The sequence below is a fragment of the Misgurnus anguillicaudatus genome, chromosome 8 (genome assembly GCF_027580225.2).
Source record: "Misgurnus anguillicaudatus chromosome 8, ASM2758022v2, whole genome shotgun sequence".
In the NCBI taxonomy this organism is placed as follows: Eukaryota; Metazoa; Chordata; class Actinopteri; order Cypriniformes; family Cobitidae; genus Misgurnus; species Misgurnus anguillicaudatus.
This window is the reverse complement of record NC_073344.2, coordinates 25751801-25773348: the sequence shown is the minus strand read 5'-3', so window position 1 is coordinate 25773348 and position 21548 is coordinate 25751801. Positions and strand designations below refer to the sequence as shown.

The 21548-nt window shown below is 38.4% G+C and overlaps 2 protein-coding genes across 12 annotated transcripts in view; one reads left to right on the top strand and one right to left on the bottom strand.

Annotated features, from left to right (window-relative positions):
• The window catches only part of r3hdm2 (R3H domain containing 2), a 51657-nt gene extending 47574 nt beyond the window's left edge, over window positions 1-4083 (bottom strand). For 10 of the 11 annotated variants that reach the window (XM_073870546.1, XM_073870551.1, XM_073870553.1 and 7 more), the window contains exon 1: window positions 3675-4083. The gene's annotated coding sequence lies outside the window, so the exon portion shown is untranslated. The remainder of the gene's footprint in view (window positions 1-3674) is intronic. The other variant, XM_073870558.1, reaches the window with a different exon arrangement.
• A 6566-nt stretch (window positions 4084-10649) lies between these two features.
• LOC129450087 (inhibin beta B chain) lies at window positions 10650-13671 on the top strand. Its single transcript, XM_055212542.2, has 2 exons — window positions 10650-11269; window positions 11678-13671. The coding sequence occupies exons 1-2, from the start codon at window positions 10891-10893 to the stop codon at window positions 12436-12438; spliced, it is 1140 nt and encodes a 379-aa protein (XP_055068517.2). The 5' UTR covers window positions 10650-10890; the 3' UTR covers window positions 12439-13671.
• The last annotated feature ends 7877 nt before the right edge of the window (window positions 13672-21548 follow it).

Genomic DNA, 21548 nt, shown 5'->3' with positions numbered 1-21548 from the left:
AGATGGGAAATTTCTGCGAAGACCCATGTTAAAGAACACAGATGCAAAAATCTCAATGACTGCAACCTACCAAGAGCAGCACAATAAACATAGGGTTTAAGACTTTGGGCGTTTTAAACCTTTTGGGCCTTAAATAATGGCACAATTACCAGTAAATTGACAAGCGCAAACCTTAGTAAATCACATTGCATAACTCATTTAAATACATGAAAGGAAAACTCTTACAAATGCATATGCAATAGTCAGTTGAAAAAATAACAATGTCTTTTTTAATGCCAAACAGGTGTAGAAACTGTAGCAAAAAGATCCAAAAGAACTAAAACGCTCAGAATAGTCCATAATAATCAGCAGCACAATAACACTTCCACTTCAGTAATGTTATCCAATAATATGTTGGTTTAAGAATTGTTCAACAATCATCTCAGATTAAAAGACATCTGCCAACCTCCTCTCTCAATATACTGGCAATCAAGTGGATTTAAAAAGCCTAAACAGATTGAAGCTGAAACACTAAACTCCAAAATTAGGGTCAGCAGGACACAGAACAGATTGAGAGCAGCAGTATTCATCACTGACACGCACACAACACAACACAAAACACTGATAATTAAGCGTTTCTGTACTTACACCAGCCACACTCCTGAATAATTCAGCAAAGATTGATTTTCCTATTTCTGCACTTGTTTGCTAAAACAAGAAGCCCAATGCTACGTACAGTATGAGCTGCAACACAAACCAAACATCTTCACCACTTGACAACCATGTTGTCACCTGGACATTCTGGTTTATATTGTTGAGAGACACCATACAGATTATATTACACATCACATAACATTACAGATTTGAGACCATAACTCTATTAAGTTGTACACAAATCATAAACAGACCAACACGTAAGGCCCATAAGCCTGTTCCTATTCGAGGCCAATCAAAACATTAAATCTTTTCATGTACAAAACAGACAACATGACTTTCCTCAATGAAACACCAAAGATGATCTTTAGCAGAAAACCACGAGCTCATGATGCCCAACAGAAGAAAGTTTCATAAGACATGAGGAGAGGAAAAAGATTTCCATGATTGAACGATTAATAGGGCTGTCAAAAGATTAATCGCGATTAATTGCATACAAAAAAGTTTGCTTTGCATAATGTATTTGCTTTGCACTGTGTGCAATTATTTTGTATATATAATCACACACACATGTTGTATATTCATATATTTAGACAACAGTTCTTTCTGGTTCTCAAAACTGATAGCCATGATTTATTCTACTAGTATCGTCACAGTAACCGCTTCACCATTTTGTATCATTTAAATATCGTACCGACACTGATCATGAATGATTGAGGAAGGCGTGAAGCACTTGAGCTGTTCGGCCGCTCTATCTGTGACTGTTAAGAACAGAAAGATTTGGTTTTCGCTTCTTTACAAAACGCGTCTCTCTGTGTATGCACTTTTGAGTGAGCTTAAATGTGCGTGCACAGACAGACAGAGGACGAATTCCAAATGGTCCAGCATAAACAGCCAATTCACATGAAGTGAAAATGATGTTGCTTTTCAGCCAAATGTATTTTAATAGACTACAGTATGAGACACAGTTGCGCAACTCTTTCTAAAGTTTTCCCATCAAGAGTTCTGATCTTGGATAATCCTGTCGGAGTTGGACCGAACAGATTCAACCGCATATGCATCTGTGCGTACTAAAATTGCTCACTTTAGTGCATTTCTGCGGTTAAATTGTTTAAAAATCGCTTGAGTGTTAACATGTGCAAACATGTGCAAATAATAAACTTTCTGTTTAAATTTGCCTATTAATCCACGAATCGCATGCGAGTCGAACCGTGGTACACCACTAGGAGAAATCTCATGACATTTCTGAGAAGTTAACGTTTAAAGGTCCCATTCTTTCTGTGTTTTTAAAGCTTTGATTGTGTTTACAGTGCACTATATAAAATGTGTTCATGTTTCACGTGTTGCGGTATTTTTCTCACAATTGACTTATCTGTATAGCGCTGTTTTCATTGTCCTCAAAACGCGCGGATGTCTTCCTTGTTCTATGAAGTCCCTCCTTCAGAAATACATAACGAGTTCTGATTGTGTAGTTTGTTTAGTGTGTTGTGATTTGATAGCAGTTTAGCTTGCCGTTAGCTTAGCTGGCGACTGACGTATTCCTGTGGGCGGAGTTTAGTCAAGAAACTGTATAGTGACGTCATTAAAGCAGGAAGTAGAGGGCTGTAGTCCAAACCGGCCATTCGATGTAGGCTTTGAAAGGCGAATTCTGTTAAAGAAAATATATCTCCTGGCAGTGAACTTTGAGCTTTATCATTTTACAGTTATTATTTATGCTATTATAGCAACATTACACACTAACTAGGGTTTAAAAAATGGGATCAGGAGGAACGTGACCTTTAACTTTTCGCTTAAATTGTGTCTCGATGGTAACATTGCATCAGAATACATACAGACAAACAGCCACAGGCAGAAAATATATTTTAATGACTGAGGGCGAAGCACTGGCTCGACAATACTGTTTAGTGTTTACTGGGCCGAGGTCTCTCACGCTGGCCCCGGGCCACCAAGCAGTACTTTATGTTGAGCCCTGGCTTGGCATTGAACTTTGAGCTTTATAATTTTGCAGGCATTATTTATGATCTAACAGCAACCTTACACAAACACCGACAAAAGTAAAAAAAAAATGGGATCACAAAAACGGTCACAAACGGCACACACATAAATAAAAATGTTCTTAGTATATACATGTATGTGTATATATATATATATATATATATATATATATATATATATATTAATGACAAACAAAACACAAATATTATGTAATAGAAAACTTTTATTGTGTGCGATTAATCTTTTGACAGTATTGTAAATTATTGAATTAAAGCTCACATTGTATGCAAACTAGTAAAAACGATTTAAATTCTTTCAAAAGTGGCAATAGCATCAACAAGTGCTCACAACATCATGTTCATTAAAACAGCAAGTCCTTTATGAAAACGTACTGTGGTGGTACTATGGTACAGTTGTGGTAACCGAAGATCATATCATGGTACTTTAATACAGTGGCGCATAAATTACACAAATCACCGTAGCATCACACGATTGTAAATGACTTTCAATAATACCACGATATTACCATGTGCGAAATCGATGTGATATCGCCGCGATACGCGTTGTGTTTATGTGTGAAAAGGCAGCTAGCTGTCCGGCTAGCGCACCTGCTATCGGTTCAATCCTGACAGTCCTGTATGACTTTACTGTCAAACATCTCTCATTAGAAAGACACGTCACCCACACACAGTAAAAACACGGTAATGAAGGTAAAAACGCGGTTGTGTGTCGTGCTAAACACCGTTCACAATCGACTAACAGCGCAAAGCTTTTAAATAAGAAGCGTGATGTTTAAAACTTAAACGGTGCGAGCGTTCTAACGCGACGCGGCACATTCAGAACGCTGCATTTAAAAAACACAGAGTAGCGATCGCAGAAAAAGCACGACGCACGCTTTGTTGCTAATTACTGAAAGATTTGTCGCTTGGTTCGCGGTCAGTGACGAGAATTTAACGTCATTCTGCCGTTGACGCGTAATTGTAGCTTTACAAGCGTTAACCACCAACACAAACCGATACCTGCGCCGACATAAGCGACTCACTTACCGTTTAATCCTTTGCGTTCATTCAATCCGGTGGAATACAGCCGGCGTGAGATGCGTCAGGACGCGCGTCGTGGCGTTTTCGATGTGTTTGCGTTGATTTACACTGAATTGTTGTGACACAATATCGCTTAATTAACTAGCCTTAACTAGCCTGTGGCGGCTAAGCGAGCCCAAGCTAAGTCAGAATGACAAACGGCCCCCTCACGAGCTCGTAACGACATTACTGGCGCTTAGGATGGACTGAGTTTAAACGGACAACCCCCCGGAAACACATACCGACCACCCGGTAACCGAAAAACGACAGCCCGCTGCCGCTTAATGCCGTTAAATGTCCACCAAACACGAGCTCTCGCGAACCCGACTGTCAACAGCGCGCGGTGATCAAACTAGAACTTGAGTGGGCGGGACCGTGACGTCACATACACATTGATATAAAGGCAGATCAGCATTCATTTAGTTACTGAGGTTATTTTAAAATAATACATTTAATTTATCTGACAAACCAATTTCTGCTAAAATACAAAAAGTATATTTCAGACTCTTGTGTATTTTGTAATGTTAACAAAGAAACTTTTGTACATCTTTTAATTTGATTGGTGGGGGATCTAAATACAGAAAAAATATGTTTTTTTTCTTTTATGGAGAAAACGACTTCTTTAAAGGTCATATTTTCTTTTTAAATCTTATTATTTTATATGTTAAGTTTTACATTCATAAATGCAAGTGGGCTCAGATTAAGCCCAGTATTCCCCAATTTAAGGTTAAAATTATTTATTTGACTTTCAAGTCGTAAAGATATAGGACTGTGCAATATTAAAATGCGTTAATGTTCTCCTTTTCAAAGGATTGTATTGTGTATACGCTTCTTCTTTTTTTTTCAATTTTATTTTTGTTTTTTCTCTTCTTTTTTTAAGTTGTATTCGTTTTACTTCAAATGTTATTTGCACAACGACTGTTTAAACATTGTTTACAATCTATGTGGCCTAAAAAAAATAGCATACATAATGTAAATGTAGGTGTATATGCTAAAGTGTTGAATACCTAACGAATGATTAAAATAGAGAAGCTGTCATTTATTTATTGTTGTTTATATTTAATCTATATATCTAAAACTTTAAGCCCTATATAACTTTAGGACATGGATCTGATTAGTTTAGTCTGATTAGTTCAGTATGATGCCACTAGTTTACATTTTTATTTATTTATTAAGCAGAGGTTTCTTTGATTCTTATCCTGGAATTATAACCAGGATAAAATGCGCACATGAAGGAAAACTGGGTACACATTCTGCGCTTTACGTCACTGTTCTATGTGTTCTTTTCTGAGTAAACAGAAGATGTCGCTCTTTCATTGCTTGAGTTTTATATGGTGGAAAGGAGCTTTTTAGATTTAGTGCGCAGTAGTTTTATCGAGTCCACCCTTCCCAGTCAATATAATTTTGATTAAATAGCAGAAAAAACATCTTTCTTTCTTTATTTCATTTCAGATACTAATAAAGTCAGAAGAACACTCTTATACTTTATTTACTTTAAATGGCCAAGATTACCCTCATACATTTGTATTATTCCTCTGCTGTATTCCTAGACTGTTGTACACCCATTTGAATGTAGACCTCATTTGATTTAAAATAATTCATGTACATGACACATTAACATACTTGATTGTTGTTCATTTATGAAAATCATCATGTCTTTAATGTAAATACATTGCTGTGTGCTATTTAAGTAAAGTAATTAGCTTTAATACTTGAAAATAACATTTTGCTGTGTTCGTTGTTTTTCTCTCTCTTTTTGAATTCATTGTAATAGTCTATTATTAGTAAAAGTTCTCATAAAAGTCTAAATTGTTTCTCATAAGCACTTTATAGTCTTTTTAAAAATGAAAATATATGGTGTTACAATAGCCTATCAGTATTTTTGAGAACAGGATTAAACATATAGGGGCAGTTTCCCGGACAGGGATTAGACTAGTCCTAGACTAAAACATTTTTAAGAGCTGTCCAAACTGAAAACAACTTGCACTTATCTTAAAATACATCAGTGCCCTTTGTTTTGCCTTAAAATGCACACAGGTAATGTTTTTAGTGAGACATGTTTGTTCAAACTAATTAAACTAAGGCCTAGTCCGGGATTAAGCTAATCCTTGTCCGGGAAACCACCCCATAAAGCATGTTTGTTTGTGTGTTCAAGTTCAATTTGATTTGTATAGCACATTTACAACAGACACCAGGCTGACCAAAGTGCTTTACATAAAAACCAAGCCAAACAAAAGTAATAAGAACAATATAGTTAAAAGTTACCATGTACATCAACTAAAAAATTGGATTTTTAAACTGATAGAGAAAGGGCTGTTTAAAGGAGACATATCATAAAAATCTTTAAGTGCTATAATTGTGTCCCCAGTGCTTCTATCAACCTAGAAAATGTGAAAAAGATCAACCCAGTAACTTAGTTTTGGTAAACCATTCTCTGTAAGCATGTGAAAAAACAGCTCACTGAAATTGGTCTCCCCTTGTGATGTCAGAAGGGAATCTTATTATAATAATACCACCCCTTAATCTGCACTATCCAACCACGGCACTGCCATTTACTGCAGAGAGAGAAAATAATTGACAGCACAATTGAGTTTCAATTTTAACAAACCACCATTATTTATGGTGATCAGTGTTTGCATTTCATCAGCAGCTTAATTGCATTTATAAGGACACACCAAAAAACAGCACATTTTTGATCAGACCTACATAGTGCCAATTTTAACATGTTATAATAAATTATCTATATGATATTTTGAGCTAAAACTTGACAGATATACTGTGGGGGGAAACCAAAGATTTGTCCCAATTAACACTCTCCAGAGGGGGGACTTAGTGCTTTGGACAGATTTAAAACCAGATTGATAAACCCTTTAGTGCAAAGATGTTGGATTTGATCCAGTACAAATTTCTCCAAAACCTTGAAATTAAAGGTAAATTGACTAAAATTGAACAGAGAGATCCAGTGAAGGCTTCTTGGAAAAGAACTGACCATAGACCCTTTAGGTTTGCAGGAACTGAACCAGTTTGGAGAAACTTACTGATAAGAGCCACAAACCTGACCCAATTGAATCACTAACTCATTAAAAAAATGAATGACTATATTGGTACAAAATAAGGGTTTAAGCTTTACAATGTTTTTTTTTTCTTATGGAAATTGAAAGGTTCAAAAGCCTCGCAAAGCGTATAAACAGATGATTGGGGAAGCAGTTTAAGTGGATCAGATACTAAGTCTTAAGTTAGAAATTTTATCACTGAAATATCTCAAGGCGCTTTCACAGAGAACATCACAGTTTAATCATTTGCGTTCATTCAATCCGGTGGGAATGAACAATAGACAAGGTATTAGCAGAAGAATTTACAACAGAATGAATAATTGAAAACAAAACCTTAGGTTTATATAGATTAGAAAAATATGCAGATTTCGCAGACTTGGCAGCAGTCAGGTAAGATATGCAACCTGTCCTTTATGCATTTGATTTCTGCCTTTCTACAAGTTTGTCTTAAAAGACGGTCATCAGAATTTTGCCACAGTTCAGATTTTGGTTTTCGCCTGTGAGGCTTAAAGGGGGGTAAAGTCACATTTGGTACCTTAAACCAGGCAGAATGTAAGAGTCTAAGATGTTGATCAGCATCCAAGTCAGGTAAAGTGCAAGTGTGTGTGTGTGTATATAGTCAGATACATTAATTTGGCCTGGTTTCAATGTGTGTACTCTCTCACTTGTTGATCTTTTGAGGTCAGAGTAAGAACAGTCCAAATAAGGCACAGAATAAACTCACGCTTTACTTTCACCTTTACCCGACTTAGTGTGACCACATAGCAGATCAAACTGCATCATCATAAATGTGACCCTGGACCACAAAACCAGTCCTAACTCGCAAAAGTATATTTTTAGCAATAGCCAACAATACCTTGTATGGGTTCAAAGTATTGATTTTTATGCAAAACATTTTTTTAAAAATCCAGCATGAAGTTAAACCAACTTGGTCAATTCAACCCACTATTTTAAGTTTTGGCTTAAAAAAGTTAACATAAATTCAAGTTGAAATTGTTTAACTTATATTATGTTACTTTAACTTAAAAAAAATTGTTGATTTGACAAAAACGCTGCATATTTTTTACATTGGATATTAAGTAAAGATCATGTTTCATGAAGATATTTTGTAAATTTTCATATATCAAGCATGTATTTATCATTAGTAATATGTGTTGCTATGGACTTCATTTATAAACTTTATAAAATGTATAATCTATAAATCTCAATTTCAACACTGAACCTTATGACTGTTTTTTGTGGTCAGGGTCACAATATAGAATTCCCAGCAATAATAAAACAACAAAGATTAATAAAGATTATAAAGATTTTAAAAAACATTCATTGTCACACAAAAGTCATTGACCCAGATGTCTTTACACTAAGGCAGTGCTTCTCAATTATTTTCTGTCACGCCCCCCCTAGGAAGAAGTAAACATTTGGCGCCCCCCAACTCTCCTCTTCTAATGTAAATAGTATAATTTTTCTATAAAATTACACATCTGCAAAACATTTTATCTTTATTAACATTAAAGAAAACACAAAAAAAAAGAAATATCGATCAACTTACAACAAAGAATAACTTTATTAACATTGTTTTTTAGTCTGTAACAGAAAAGACTTAAAATGCATCAATTTGCCTGAAATAAAAAAAATCAATCCTTATTTAAAGTATAATATTTTCTGACCATTTGATACTGAAAAAATTATTTAAATATAATCAATAAATAATAATAAAAAACTCAAGCGTGATTGGGGTGTAGTCTTTAAGTGATGGTGCAAAAAAATCACTTTCTGAAAAAGTATTTTCCACGGGGTCTCGTGCGCCCCCCCCCCCCCCCCTTGGTGTCGCTTCGAGCCCCCCCTGGGGGTCCCGCCCCACTATTTGAAAAGCACTGCACTAAGGGAATGCAAGTTTTACTTAGCACATTTCATACACAGAGGTTATTCAAAATGTTTTGCATTCCAAAAAAGAGAAAAACACTGACAGAAAAAAACAGTAAATAAATGTAAAATATAAATATATTTGATTTTGTAAAACATATTAAAAGATGCATCAGTATACTCTTAAAAATTGGTGCTAAATAGCACTAAAAGCTCGCAATCATTTGGGGAACCATTTTTAGTGCAATATAGCACCTATAAAGCACCTATAAAGAACCATCCGGGGGTGATATGGTTCTACATAGCACAATTGCTATATGGCACTTAGCCAGTAAACCACTTTTAGTGCTATTTAGCATCATTTGTTTTTAAAGTGTAGGATCAGAATTGATTCTTCTCTCTGTAACTTCTCGGTATCAGTTTTCTTTAGGTCTGAGGACAATGTGTGGACAAGCACTTGACATGAACATCTTATTTCCAGATTGCACTAGAACTGATGAAGACACGTTAAGGCCATTTCTACAACATCTAATACAGAGCTCAGTCCTGTAGGGTCGGTGTCCCGCAGAGTTGAGCTCCAAGACTAATCAAACACCCCTGAAGCAGATAATTAAGGTCTTACTACTTGAAACTTCCATGTAGGTGTGCTGAGGCAAGTTGGAGCTAAACTCTGCAGGACACAGACCCTCCAGGACTGAGTTTGGGCACCCCTGATCTAAAATGCCCAAATATAAGTAATAATGAATTACACCAACATAAAGATAGTAAGCAACAAATTACCCAGTCGCCAAACCATGGAATATTTTATCATAAACCAATATTTAATCTGTACACCTGTCAGGACATTTTGCCATTATAAATGTATACTGTCAGAAAAAAGATACAAATGCGGTCGGTGAACGTGATTTCACCAAGTAAGATGTGATCCTGGATCAACACCATTGTGTTGATTTATGTTCATTTGGGGCTCTAATATGCAACATTTTTTTCTAACTACAGCTCATACAAGCCTCAGGTAACTCACAATGATGTGATTTAAACTGGTTGTCTGCATTAAAATCATTTAAGGGTCACGTGCTTATCCATTGCACAGTTGTGTTGTCAGTTTTGTCTGTATGTAACAGCTCATTTGCACTTGTGTCAGTGATGTGTTTATGTATGATGTAGTTCTGACATCTCACCTGTAGGGGGCGACTGCACACAGCAGCTGCATCTCTTTACAAACATATTTACCTGTGTGTAAATAACCAAAAATAAATGTACAGATTCAACACCCGGACTTAAACTAAAACTTATTGTATTATTCTATTTTTTTCTTAGCTGTGTTTTATTTACTGTGTCTATTTCCTAATGATATTGTACAGCACTTTGGTCCACTGCAGTGGTTTTAAAATATATACATTTAAATAAGTTTAATTGATTAAATTATTTTATAACTATACACACGACCAGTGTTTGAATAACACTAGACAATAACTCTGAATTACAGCACAAGTGTTGCTGAAGATGTTGTACATAAATAACCTAAATAATGAATGCAGTAAAGGGTCAGATATGATTTGGTGGTAATGCAAAAGTGCATAACAGGGTGTGAGAGAACACAAGTAGATTTACATTTAAATGTATTCATTAAGCTGATGCTTTTATACAAAGTGACTTACAAATAAGAGAGCTGTATGTGCAGAGCTCGAGAGAGTTGAACAATATAGCAGTTTAATGTGTTTTAGATTGCACCTAAATTTAAATTTGATCTTAAACATTTACATTTTTAAAATATATTGGGTCGTATTTGCCAATCGAGCGTCGTCTTGTGGTCTGTTTCGTTTAAATGGGTTAGTTTGAGAGTGTTTGGGGCTTCTGGGTGAAAGGTGACCCGCTGTACTTCGCTCTCGCGCTGCTGGTGATGAGCGCATTGAACCTCTGGCGCGCGCGCGGCAGGGCGACTCGACGTGGCACTGTAAGTGTTGTGTGTTTATTTATTTGCGCTAATGATTAACTCTAGAAAGCCTATATATGTTTTATTAAGACGGGTACACGTGCATCCACCTAGCGTGCAACTTACCTACGCGTCCGCGTTTTCCCTCCCCTCGCGCGTGTGTAAGAGAAAGAGTGCGAGTGGATCATTGGTGCGTGTCACAACTTTTGATGGATTAGCCCACATTTAAGTCCTCAGGTGCGGCTCACTTTCCTCAGTGAACTGAAAGGTGCGCATCTCTACGAACCGTCTTTGGCATCTTGTGAAAGCTGCGTGGAAACGCAAAGACATCATGCGCTCTCCTTCATTTTCGTGGGTGTCCCTATGTTCCGGAGGGGGCCACATCGGGTTGGTCCCTGCGCTCGTATCCGCGCTGGTGATGCTGGCGGCTGCAGCATCCACAGGTTGTCCCTCGTGCGCTCTGCCGGCGATGGAAAAGCGCGCGGAGGAGAGATACTTGATCGAGATCGCCAAACAACAGATCCTGAACAAACTTAATCTGCGCGAGAGACCCAATATCACGCAACCGGTGCCGCGCGCCGCGCTCATGACGGCGCTGCGCAAGTTACACGCGGGGCGCGTGAAGCAGGACGGAACTCTCGAACTGGACAATAATTTTAACCCGCTCGTGGCTAACCAGGCGTACGAGATAGTCAGTTTTGCTGATGTGGGTGAGTATTCAGAATCACGATTACTCAATGCATACTTTAAAACTAAGAGCAAGTACAGATTTGAGTTGATTTAGAGAGACTCTTATGAGCACTGTGTTATCTTTGTGTTATCTTTATTTGTAAATTTATGCAAATACTGTGTAAAATGTGATCATAGACATGGTAGCTTTCTAGATTTATTTAATTCAAATTTAGGTTTCGCATTGTTATACACTAAACGTATCATTGGCATCACATGAACAAATCTAGAGCAGTGGATCTCAACCTTGAGCTGGATTCTAGGCCTTGTATTGGCCATAAGAGTCTGTGTAAAAGCTTAGTTTGAAAGTATTGTAAATGAACTTACATAGCTCTGTGCCTTTCCATCTCCCGTAAGCTTGAACACATATTTTGATGATTTCATTTCAGAGGATGAAGTCTCCACTGGTTTCAGCAACCATCTGTCCTTCCAGTTCCTTCAGGAGAAAGGTCACAGTGTGCAAGTCCTCCAGTCGTCTCTGTGGCTGTACGTGCAGCCGGCCGAGGGTTCGCACAACGTGACGGCCGAAATCCACATGTCGGGGATTGGCGATGGCAATCGCACGCTGCTGGTTCAAAGGAGCCTGGAGGCCGAGCGGGGTGGGTGGCACACCTTCCCTGTTACCGGCGCCCTGCAGTCCTTTCTGGACGGGGACCAGCGGAGTCTCCGCCTGGAGGTGCAGTGCGAGAAGGAAGGACGCAACCTGTGCGGCCACGACGCCTCCGCAGACTCTTCCCATCAGCCGTTTCTAGTCGCCCAAGTGCGGTTGCGTGACGACGGCTCCAGACACGCCCTGAGCAAACGTTCGCTGAAGTGTGGCGAGGACCCCAGCGTGTGCTGTAAGAAAGACTTCTACATCAAGTTCCGTGACATCCAATGGCAGGACTGGATCATCGCACCAGAGGGCTACCACATGAATTACTGCATGGGTCAGTGTCCGCAGCACATCTCCGGCTCACCCGGCATCGCCTCGTCCTTCCACGCCACCGTCTTCAGCCAGCTGAAGGCCAACGGCATCCACACGGCAGTCTCGTCCTGCTGCGTGCCCATCCAGAGACGACCACTCTCCATGGTCTACTTCAACTCTCAGCATATCATTGTTAAGACCGATGTCCCGGACATGATCGTAGAGTCCTGCGGGTGCACATAAAGAACAATCATGAGATCTGTAGTGTGTAGCAATAATCTTTTTGTACAATTTTGTCATATTAAATTTTGCCATTTCTTCAGAACTCTCTCACAGGTGATGTCAGAATTTTGGACCCAGAGTATTTGTACGTAAATGACCAAAATTGATCAGGAGTCAGAAGGATGTGAAATATTTCATCATCAGGACTTTTGTAGGCTTCTCAGGTTTTCTTGCTGGTAAATGTTGAAATGCTCAGGGAATTCAAAGCCACTGTAAAATCCATAACCTGACACACTGTACTGACTAATGTCATCTGTGCCGAGGCCACTGATCTGAACTCAGCCGGGTTACCCAACGCCACAGGTAAACATTTAGTTATTGCCACACGCCCTGGCAAAGGTCTGCTGGCACATCAGAATCACATCAATGTTTCAAGCTTAAAGAAATCAGACCAGACAGAAAAATTATATTTCCTTCCTTATAGTTTTCAAAGCTTTTTGACTTTTGTTTACGCTAAGCACTTGCAAATGCAATACATGTGAGTATACTGACTTTTAAAAGCCATTTATTCATTTGAGAGAGATGACTTTTTTAATAATAAATAATATTAATAATAACAACTTATATTTATTGAGCATCTTTCCATAAGCTCAAGGTGTCTATACAGGTAATGTACAATAATCTACACTGTACAAGGTACAAATGTATTTTTGTAGCATTTCACCATGTAGATTTTGTCTTATATTGTTTCTCATTGTTTTAAGCACTTCCTGTAGGCATGCCTTTAATAACCGACAACAGTTTCAAGTTGCTTTATTTTGCATGTTTAGGCTTCATCGTTTTTTCCTGCGTGTTTACACTTTAAGCATCACAGAACATTTTTTTCTTGTGCTTTTTTCTTTATTTTGAAACTTTCTCTTTCCATCACATGACAGTCATTTATCTGCATCTGCACTTTACTTGTTTGATATTAAAAGTGTCTTTTTTTCATTTAATCAAATCCATTCTACATTTTTGTGTGGATTTGTTTTCTGTAGGTGTTATTCAGTAATGTTCACAGTGTTAATACTGCGACGAACATGAAAGTGTTTCACAGGAGTATCTGCTCACACTGAGTGTAATTTCTATAATTTTATACTAAAGAATTATTTTCTTACATGTGCGATGGCTCAGAAATCTGTACTGTACTAAACATTGTAATTTTGCTGACAATGTGTAATTTTCTAAAAAAATAAAATTTAAAAATAAACGTTTTACCGGCGTCTTACTTCCTAAAATATGCTTTCAATTAAATACCAAATAAAAAATCAAAGATTCTAATAATTAAAGACAAACTCATCTCATTCCTGACCTGTACTTACACATCTGTAATCCAGACACATCTGTACACTCTTTTTCTATATATATAATGACTCTCCTCGTGTCCTGGAGAATGTTAGCAAATGCATTATCAGTTGACAAATAATTGATCATTATAAAATCAGTAAATTATCAGTAAAAGAGCAGTATTTCTACGAAGACAATCAATAATGTCTAAAAGGCAAAGAGCGTGTTTCTCTTGGGCAAATAACTGAAGTGGTTTTTATAGATGTCTATATTTGTTAAGTAAACATCTATCACATTTATCTGGCACGATTTGAATTTACTGTACAAAGACTACTGAATGACTTGTGCATGATAAAAACCAGTCTGTTTGGTTAAGTTGCAAACATGATTTTTGCATGAACTTCATAATATTTCAAACATAACTGTGTCATACAACAAAAAACTCATTATGACTGACAGATCTGACATTGCCTCAGGAACAGACACATAAGTGCATTTGGTTGAAAAGGATAAACTCTTTGGCACATTTCATCAGGTTGTGTACAGAAGAGTTGCATTTTGTCCCTGACTGTCTGTACGTGCACCTGAAATGCGTGAATCAACATGTAACTAAGATTAAAGTTGTTGATCTGTACAGACTTCGCCATTTCAAACATATCAATCGCCACGTCGACTTCTAAATGCAGTTCACACACCCTGTGCATGTCCACTGCTTTCAATACTGAAGAAATATTTTAACAAATAACTTTATACATGTGACATTCACAAAAGTACAGCCTATGAAATACTTATGAAGAACAAAACCAACTGGACAGAGTTAGATTGACTATAGAAGTAGCATTTTCATCCATGGATTTTTTTCAGCTTTCTGAAACATGCCTGATATTTTTATCCCTCCAAATGGTTTTGTTCATTATATCACCCTGCTTACTGAACATTCACAAATCACTCTGTCAGACTGTACATTTACTAGATCACTCTAGCGCACTGTAGCTTTACACGATCATCGCGGGTGCTGTACATTCACTAGATTAACCTGCATACTGCACGACCACTAGAGTACCCCGCCATCTGGTACTCTTAATTGTAGATTTACTAGATCACCCAGGTCAACCAAACATTCACTAGATTACCCAAGGGTGCTGTAGTTTTACTAGATCACCCAGGTCTATCAAACATTCACTAGATTACCCCGGGGTACTGTAGACTCACTGGATCACCCAGGCCTACCAAACATTTACTAGATCACCCAGGTCTACCAAACATTCACTAGATTATCCAGGGGTACTGTAGATTCACTAGATCACCCAGGTCAACCAAACATTCACTAGATTACCCAAGGGTACTGTAGTTTTATTAGATCACCCAGGTCTATCAAAAAATTTACTAGATTACCCCGGGGTACTGTAGATTCACTAGATCACCCAGGTCTACCAAACATTCACTAGATTACCCAGATGTACTGTAGATTCACTAGATCACCCAGGTCAACCAAACATTCACTAGATTACCCCAGGGTACTGTAGATTCACTAGATCACCCAGGTCAACGAAACATTCACTAGATTATCCAGATGTACTGTAGATTCACTAGATCACCCAGGTCGACCAAACATTCACTAGATTACCCAGGGGTACTGTAGATTCACTAGATCACCCAGGTCTATCAAACATTCACTAGATTACCCCAGGGTACTGTAGATTCACTGGATCACCCACGTCTACCAAAAATTCACTAGATTACCCCGGGGTACTGTAGATTCACTGGATCACCCAGGCCTACCAAACATTCACTAGATCACCCAGGTCAACCAAACATTCACTAGATTACCCAGGGGTACTGTAGATTCACTAGATCACCCAGGTCTATCAAACATTCACTAGATTACCCCGGGGTACTGTAGATTCACTGGATCACCCACGTCTACCAAAAATTCACTAGATTACCCCGGGGTACTGTAGATTCACTGGATCACCCAGGCCTACCAAACATTCACTAGATCACCCAGGTCAACCAAACATTCACTAGATTACCCAGGGGTACTGTAGATTCACTAGATCACCCAGGTCTATCAAACATTCACTAGATTACCCCGGGGTACTGTAGATTCACTGGATCACCCACGTCTACCAAAAATTCACTAGATTACCCCGGGGTACTGTAGATTCACTGGATCACCCAGGCCTACCAAACATTCACTAGATCACCCAGGTCAACCAAACATTCACTAGATTACCCTGGGGTACTGTAGATTCACTAGATCACCCAGGTCTATCAAACATTCACTAGATTACCCCGGGGTACTGTAGATTCACTGGATCACCCATGTCTACCAAAAATTCACTAGATTACCCCGGGTTACTGTAGATTCACTGGATCACCCAGGCCTACCAAACATTCACTAGATCACCCAGGTCAACCAAACATTCACTAGATTACCCTGGGGTACTGTAGATTCTCTGGATCACCCAGGTCAACCAAAAATTTACTAGATTACCCCAGGGTACTGTAGATTCACTGGATCACCCAGGCCTACCAAACATTCACTAGATCACCCAGGTCAACCAAACATTTACTAGATTACCCAAGGGTACTGTAGATTTACTAGATCACCCAGGTCTACCAAACATTCACTAGATTAGCCTGGGGAACTGTACATTCACTAGATCACCCAGGTCAACCAAGCCTTCACTAGATTACCCAGGGGTACCGTAGATTCACTAAATCACCCATGCCTACCAAACATTTACTAGATTACCCATGTCAACCAAACATTCACTAGATTACCCAGGGCTACCGTAGATTCACTAAATCACCCATGCCTACCAAACATTTACTAGATCACCCAGCATCTCACACTCTCAATAGATCACCATGTGCGCCATACATTCACTAGATCACCATGGTGTATCATACTCTCATTAGATCATCCTGTATACTGTAAGTTGATCTATTGGTGCAGAGCAATTATGGTGACATTCCAACTCTTAAATTACACAGCCAGGACGTTGTTACTTTATGTGTTTAATGGAAAGTGTATGTTCCAGGCACCCACTGACTTACTGATACACTGACACACTAACCCACAGACACACTGAATTACTGTAATCCTGTGTACATACACACAGAGACAGGCAGACGCACACCCTGATAATCTACACTGAGCATTAAGTGTCCTCATGAATGTGGTGAATCCTCTGAGACCCTCACGGGACGCACAGAACCGGTTGATGATCTCCTCACCTGATGAGATGAGCCGCTGACATGATAATAAACTTCTAGTCTGACCTGGATCTACTTTAACTAAAAGCTCTATCTGTTCTCAATCAACAACATTACAGAACTGACAACAACTGTAGTTAACCGAGACAATGATTACATGATGAAATTGTATTATAAAAATTGTAAATCTGTTAAATTATTCTATAACACAACACTCAAAAAAAGAGTTTACTCTGTTATACACCTGTATGAACTTCATGCATCCACTAACAAATTACACTGACATCAGTTCAGTAAAACTAAAATGCAGTAAAACAGAACTTAGAAAAGTAAAGTTAAATTTATATTAGATGTGTGGCTTAAGCATTCAGATGCTTTTTAAGACCACAATTCATGGAAAATATCAAGAGGTCACCTGCATGTTTATGTACATGTGTGCCTTCCCACAATGCAATGTGTCCACCACTTCAAATAACCTGTACATCCAAGACCTGAACCTGATCCTATTACTGTAGACCCAATTACCTGAAATATACTCTCAGTTACATCACACACAGATCTCTGAAAACCTCTGAAACAAACACAAAACACATCAGTCTCAGATCGCAGGATATCATGTTCAGGATCAATAGTAGGGCTGCAAGATATACAAGATTTACCACAAATATCACAAATGCATATCACATTAATTGTAATATTTTAATGGTTTGCAATAACTCATCCATTTTAATGCTTCAAAAATATGAGTAATCAAAGTGTAATTCTATTAAAACATGTTTAAAAACTAAAAAATGATATGATCAATGTGCATGTTTCACTTTTTTGGAGGGGGAAGCAGCACTCTCTCTTGCACATTGATCCTATAATCCTATTTTTTTTTTTTCATTTTCTATTGTACAAACTGTTATATTCTACTCCCCTAACCTACCCCAGTCCCTAACCCCAATGTCACAAAAACCTGTTGATTATTAAAACACACACACACACACACAAATACTGGAGCTGATAATCTACTAGTCTGTTCTTGGCCAGCCCAGTTGTGACTGGGAAGCAATTTTTTGTGCTGTGAGGTTCTCGTCCGATGGACCGCAGTGTTTCAAAGAGTTTGTGTCCAGGGTGAGAGGTGTCAGCCACAATACTAACTGCCCATTTCAGGATCCCTAAAGTGTACAGGTCCTAAATAGATGACAGTTGCAGCCAATCACCTTCTCAGCAGAATGAACGACAAATGGTAATGGTGTATGTATAGCCCAATGATGGTGATGTCATCTGCAAACTTTACTAGTTTGACAGATTTGTAACTGGAGAAAAGGAGCAGAGAAAGAACACAGCCTCGGTGCCATGAGCGTCTAAACCATTATATGTGGGTGGAACAAGGCTTCTGACACCCATGCTAGGTGGGGACCAGTAGCCTACTGATGGTCCTGGAGTCAGATACCTGTTTTCCCAATAGTAAATATTATAAATATAGTAAATCCCCGGGACCTGTATGCAAAAATATGTCAATCTTTCTGAATCTGATGTAAATCCAACTTAAACGAAATAAAGTACAGGACACACCATTCATAACAACAGATGAAAGCCTAAGAAGTCAATCCCACCAAACCAGAGATAACTGTTGACCAATCAGAGATCAAGAACAGAGAAATAGAAGCTAACTGTACGATAATGTCGACTCAACATGAGACTTCAGTCAGTCACACATATGAAAAACTCAACCACAGTCACCAAACCACTCATTCAACAGGACTTTAAAATATGAACTTTGTACATAGTTATGAAGTTATATCAGAGTTCAAAAATGCCTAAAACACACAGATTATTACAGAAATGAATGAACACAATATGATCATCAGATAATAGACACAAATACTGTATTATTGGGCTCTTCCAATGACTCTTTATCATACTATTGTTTTTAACATATTGTCATAAATGAGCAAACAATAATTCTAGTCTACAAAGCCACGTTTACATGTATAGGGTTGAACATCATAGTAGATGATTTTTTCTAATATATAAAGAAAGTTAGACTAAAGTAAAAGTAAAGTTTGATGTGTTTTCAGAGATGGGTGCATGAACTGGAGGGTTAATGAAGTCAACTGGTGAATTAATTAGGAATCTAGAGGAATTATTCATCATTTTGATTGTTTAACTTTGAACGCATCCTAAGTTCTAGATAAAATGATGTGAATTTACATGCTTTATTTGGCACAAAAACACACACACAAACATAAAGTGCACATAAAATGGGAATCAGGCCCATATGACACCAGCAGTTAAATGACAGGAACGCTGTGATGAGAAATGAACCTTTGCTTGTATAAACCCAACACCTCTCTTAATGTACTGTAGGTCAGTTTCCACAAGGTAGCACTGTTTCAAACGCGTCATACTCATTTTCTACCACAAGAGGTGCACATTTACATCTCTTTTCTGCTGACCTTCTTCTCTAGTCAACACCTTTAGTTTCAGCCCCTACATACTGCTTAATACACAACAAACGCATCTAATTTTGCTGATTGGTCAATATTTGTGGTATAATTATGATAAACACTTCAGATCGATCATTGTAAAGCACCAACAGATGATCAATATTCATGTTGATCTGTTGCTGACATGTGTCTCAAACTGATTTATTCATTGCATGCAACATTTTTAACTTGTTAAAGACTACCAGAACTCATATAGTGAGGTGATGGCAAGCTGGTTGGTCAAAAGAAGAAGGTCTACACCTGCTGACAGAAGTCTGAAGACGGTAACTCCTTCACACACAAACAGATGTGATGGTTAAACCACGACTATCACACAAGGTCTTGATTCTGATAAATCTCATGAAACCCTGAGCAAGACTCTGAAGAGGAGACGATTTCCTCGAGCACTTCAACTTAAAAAAGACTCTGACCTGACCAACTTGACGTCAACACAACATACAAAGTGAATATGAGCATTTACTTACTGTGAGACTTGTTTGAACCTAATATAACGTCTTATGATTCTTCTAAACACTTTACTTCAGTATCAAGTACTGTGATTCTGCACATTCTGAATAGTTTAGTCTTCAAGTCGATCGTCTTTAGGTAGAAATACTCAAAACAAACAACAGGTGGCGCATGAGGCTTTGCAAGGCGATTGCCAGTAGATTTGATTCTGAATTCTTACCTTTCTATTTAATTTATAAAAACAGATTTCAGAACAGTTACAAGGCCCGTTTTCCAGAAATAAATATAATACGCATGGAATTCAAAGCAACTTTGTATGCAATTGCTTCTGCAAATACTATCATGACTGATTGCGCTGGAGTTGGTGACTGGGAACGTCAGAAACAACAGGACCCGTCTGTCCATCTTCTCCGAGGTCATTTTCTACATACTTCATTCATTTTGATTGACTCTGAAGATCCTAAAATTTGAAACCCAAAATGTGAAAGAAGCTCCATTTACTGTTTGTGAACTGCAAGCAAGTCCATTGTAAGGTGTATGAAGAGTTCCTTAATAATAAACATTTCATCTATACGTGGAAATCGTTTAACCCACGGGTCACCGTTCCTGGCCCCGGAGGGCCACCGCCCCGCAAAGTTCAGCTCCAACCCCAACCAAACACACCCGAAAAACTCTAATCATGAAATGGCATTCAGGTGTTTTGATTAGGGTCGGAGCCAAACCCTGCAGGACAGCGGCCCCCCGGTACCAGGAATGCCCACCCCTGATTAAATCTGTTGAATCAGTAAATAATGCAAAGAAACCAAAAACACAGGTGTGTGAAACTATGAACTGAACTCTGGAGTCTTCAGGAGATCTTTAGTGTGATGAACTATAGCAAGGTTTCAACCCCGATCAAACACACCTGAGCAAGCTAATCAAGGGCTGCGTCCGAAAGCTTAGACAGTTGACTTGTTGCCTCTAAAAGGCTGTATTTAAGAGATTTCGGACGCACCCAAGGTCTTCATGATCCCTAGAAAATCACAGATGGGTAAGATTGATTAGGGCTGGAACCTTGCAGTGCTCTGGATCTCCAGGGTAAGATTTGAGGAACCCTGAACTGTAGACTGGTAACAGACTCATCTGAGCTCATGTTTCTCCAGCAGATCTGTCTGTACAACACCATCAATAGTTGTGTGAAAGTTAAAGATAACTCTCTAGGAAATTTGAGAAGAGACACGGGAAGAGAAGATGTTATGATGGTCATTACAGAATAAGGTGACCATACATGCCACTCCTCCCGGACGCGTCCTGGCCAGGACTCTGGGTGCATCTTCCGGAAGTCGTATTTGTCGACCGCATACGTCATAGAGGATTATTATTATTATTACAGAAAAGCAACCAAAACATTTTAAGGTAAGAAGGAAACTATGATTGTATGTCTTATGTTTTTAACTGAACAGCGTATGCGACTTCCGGAAGACACACCGAAATCCTGTCCAGGAAGCGCCCGGGAAGAACGGCACGCATGGCCACCCCATCACAGAATACAATACTGACTGCTTTAGGACTAAAGATAACTTGTTTTGGTTTACCAGATATTTTTTTTCATCCTTTCATCTAAAGATTGTGTTTTGGAAGACTTAAGGCAGTATTGTGTCA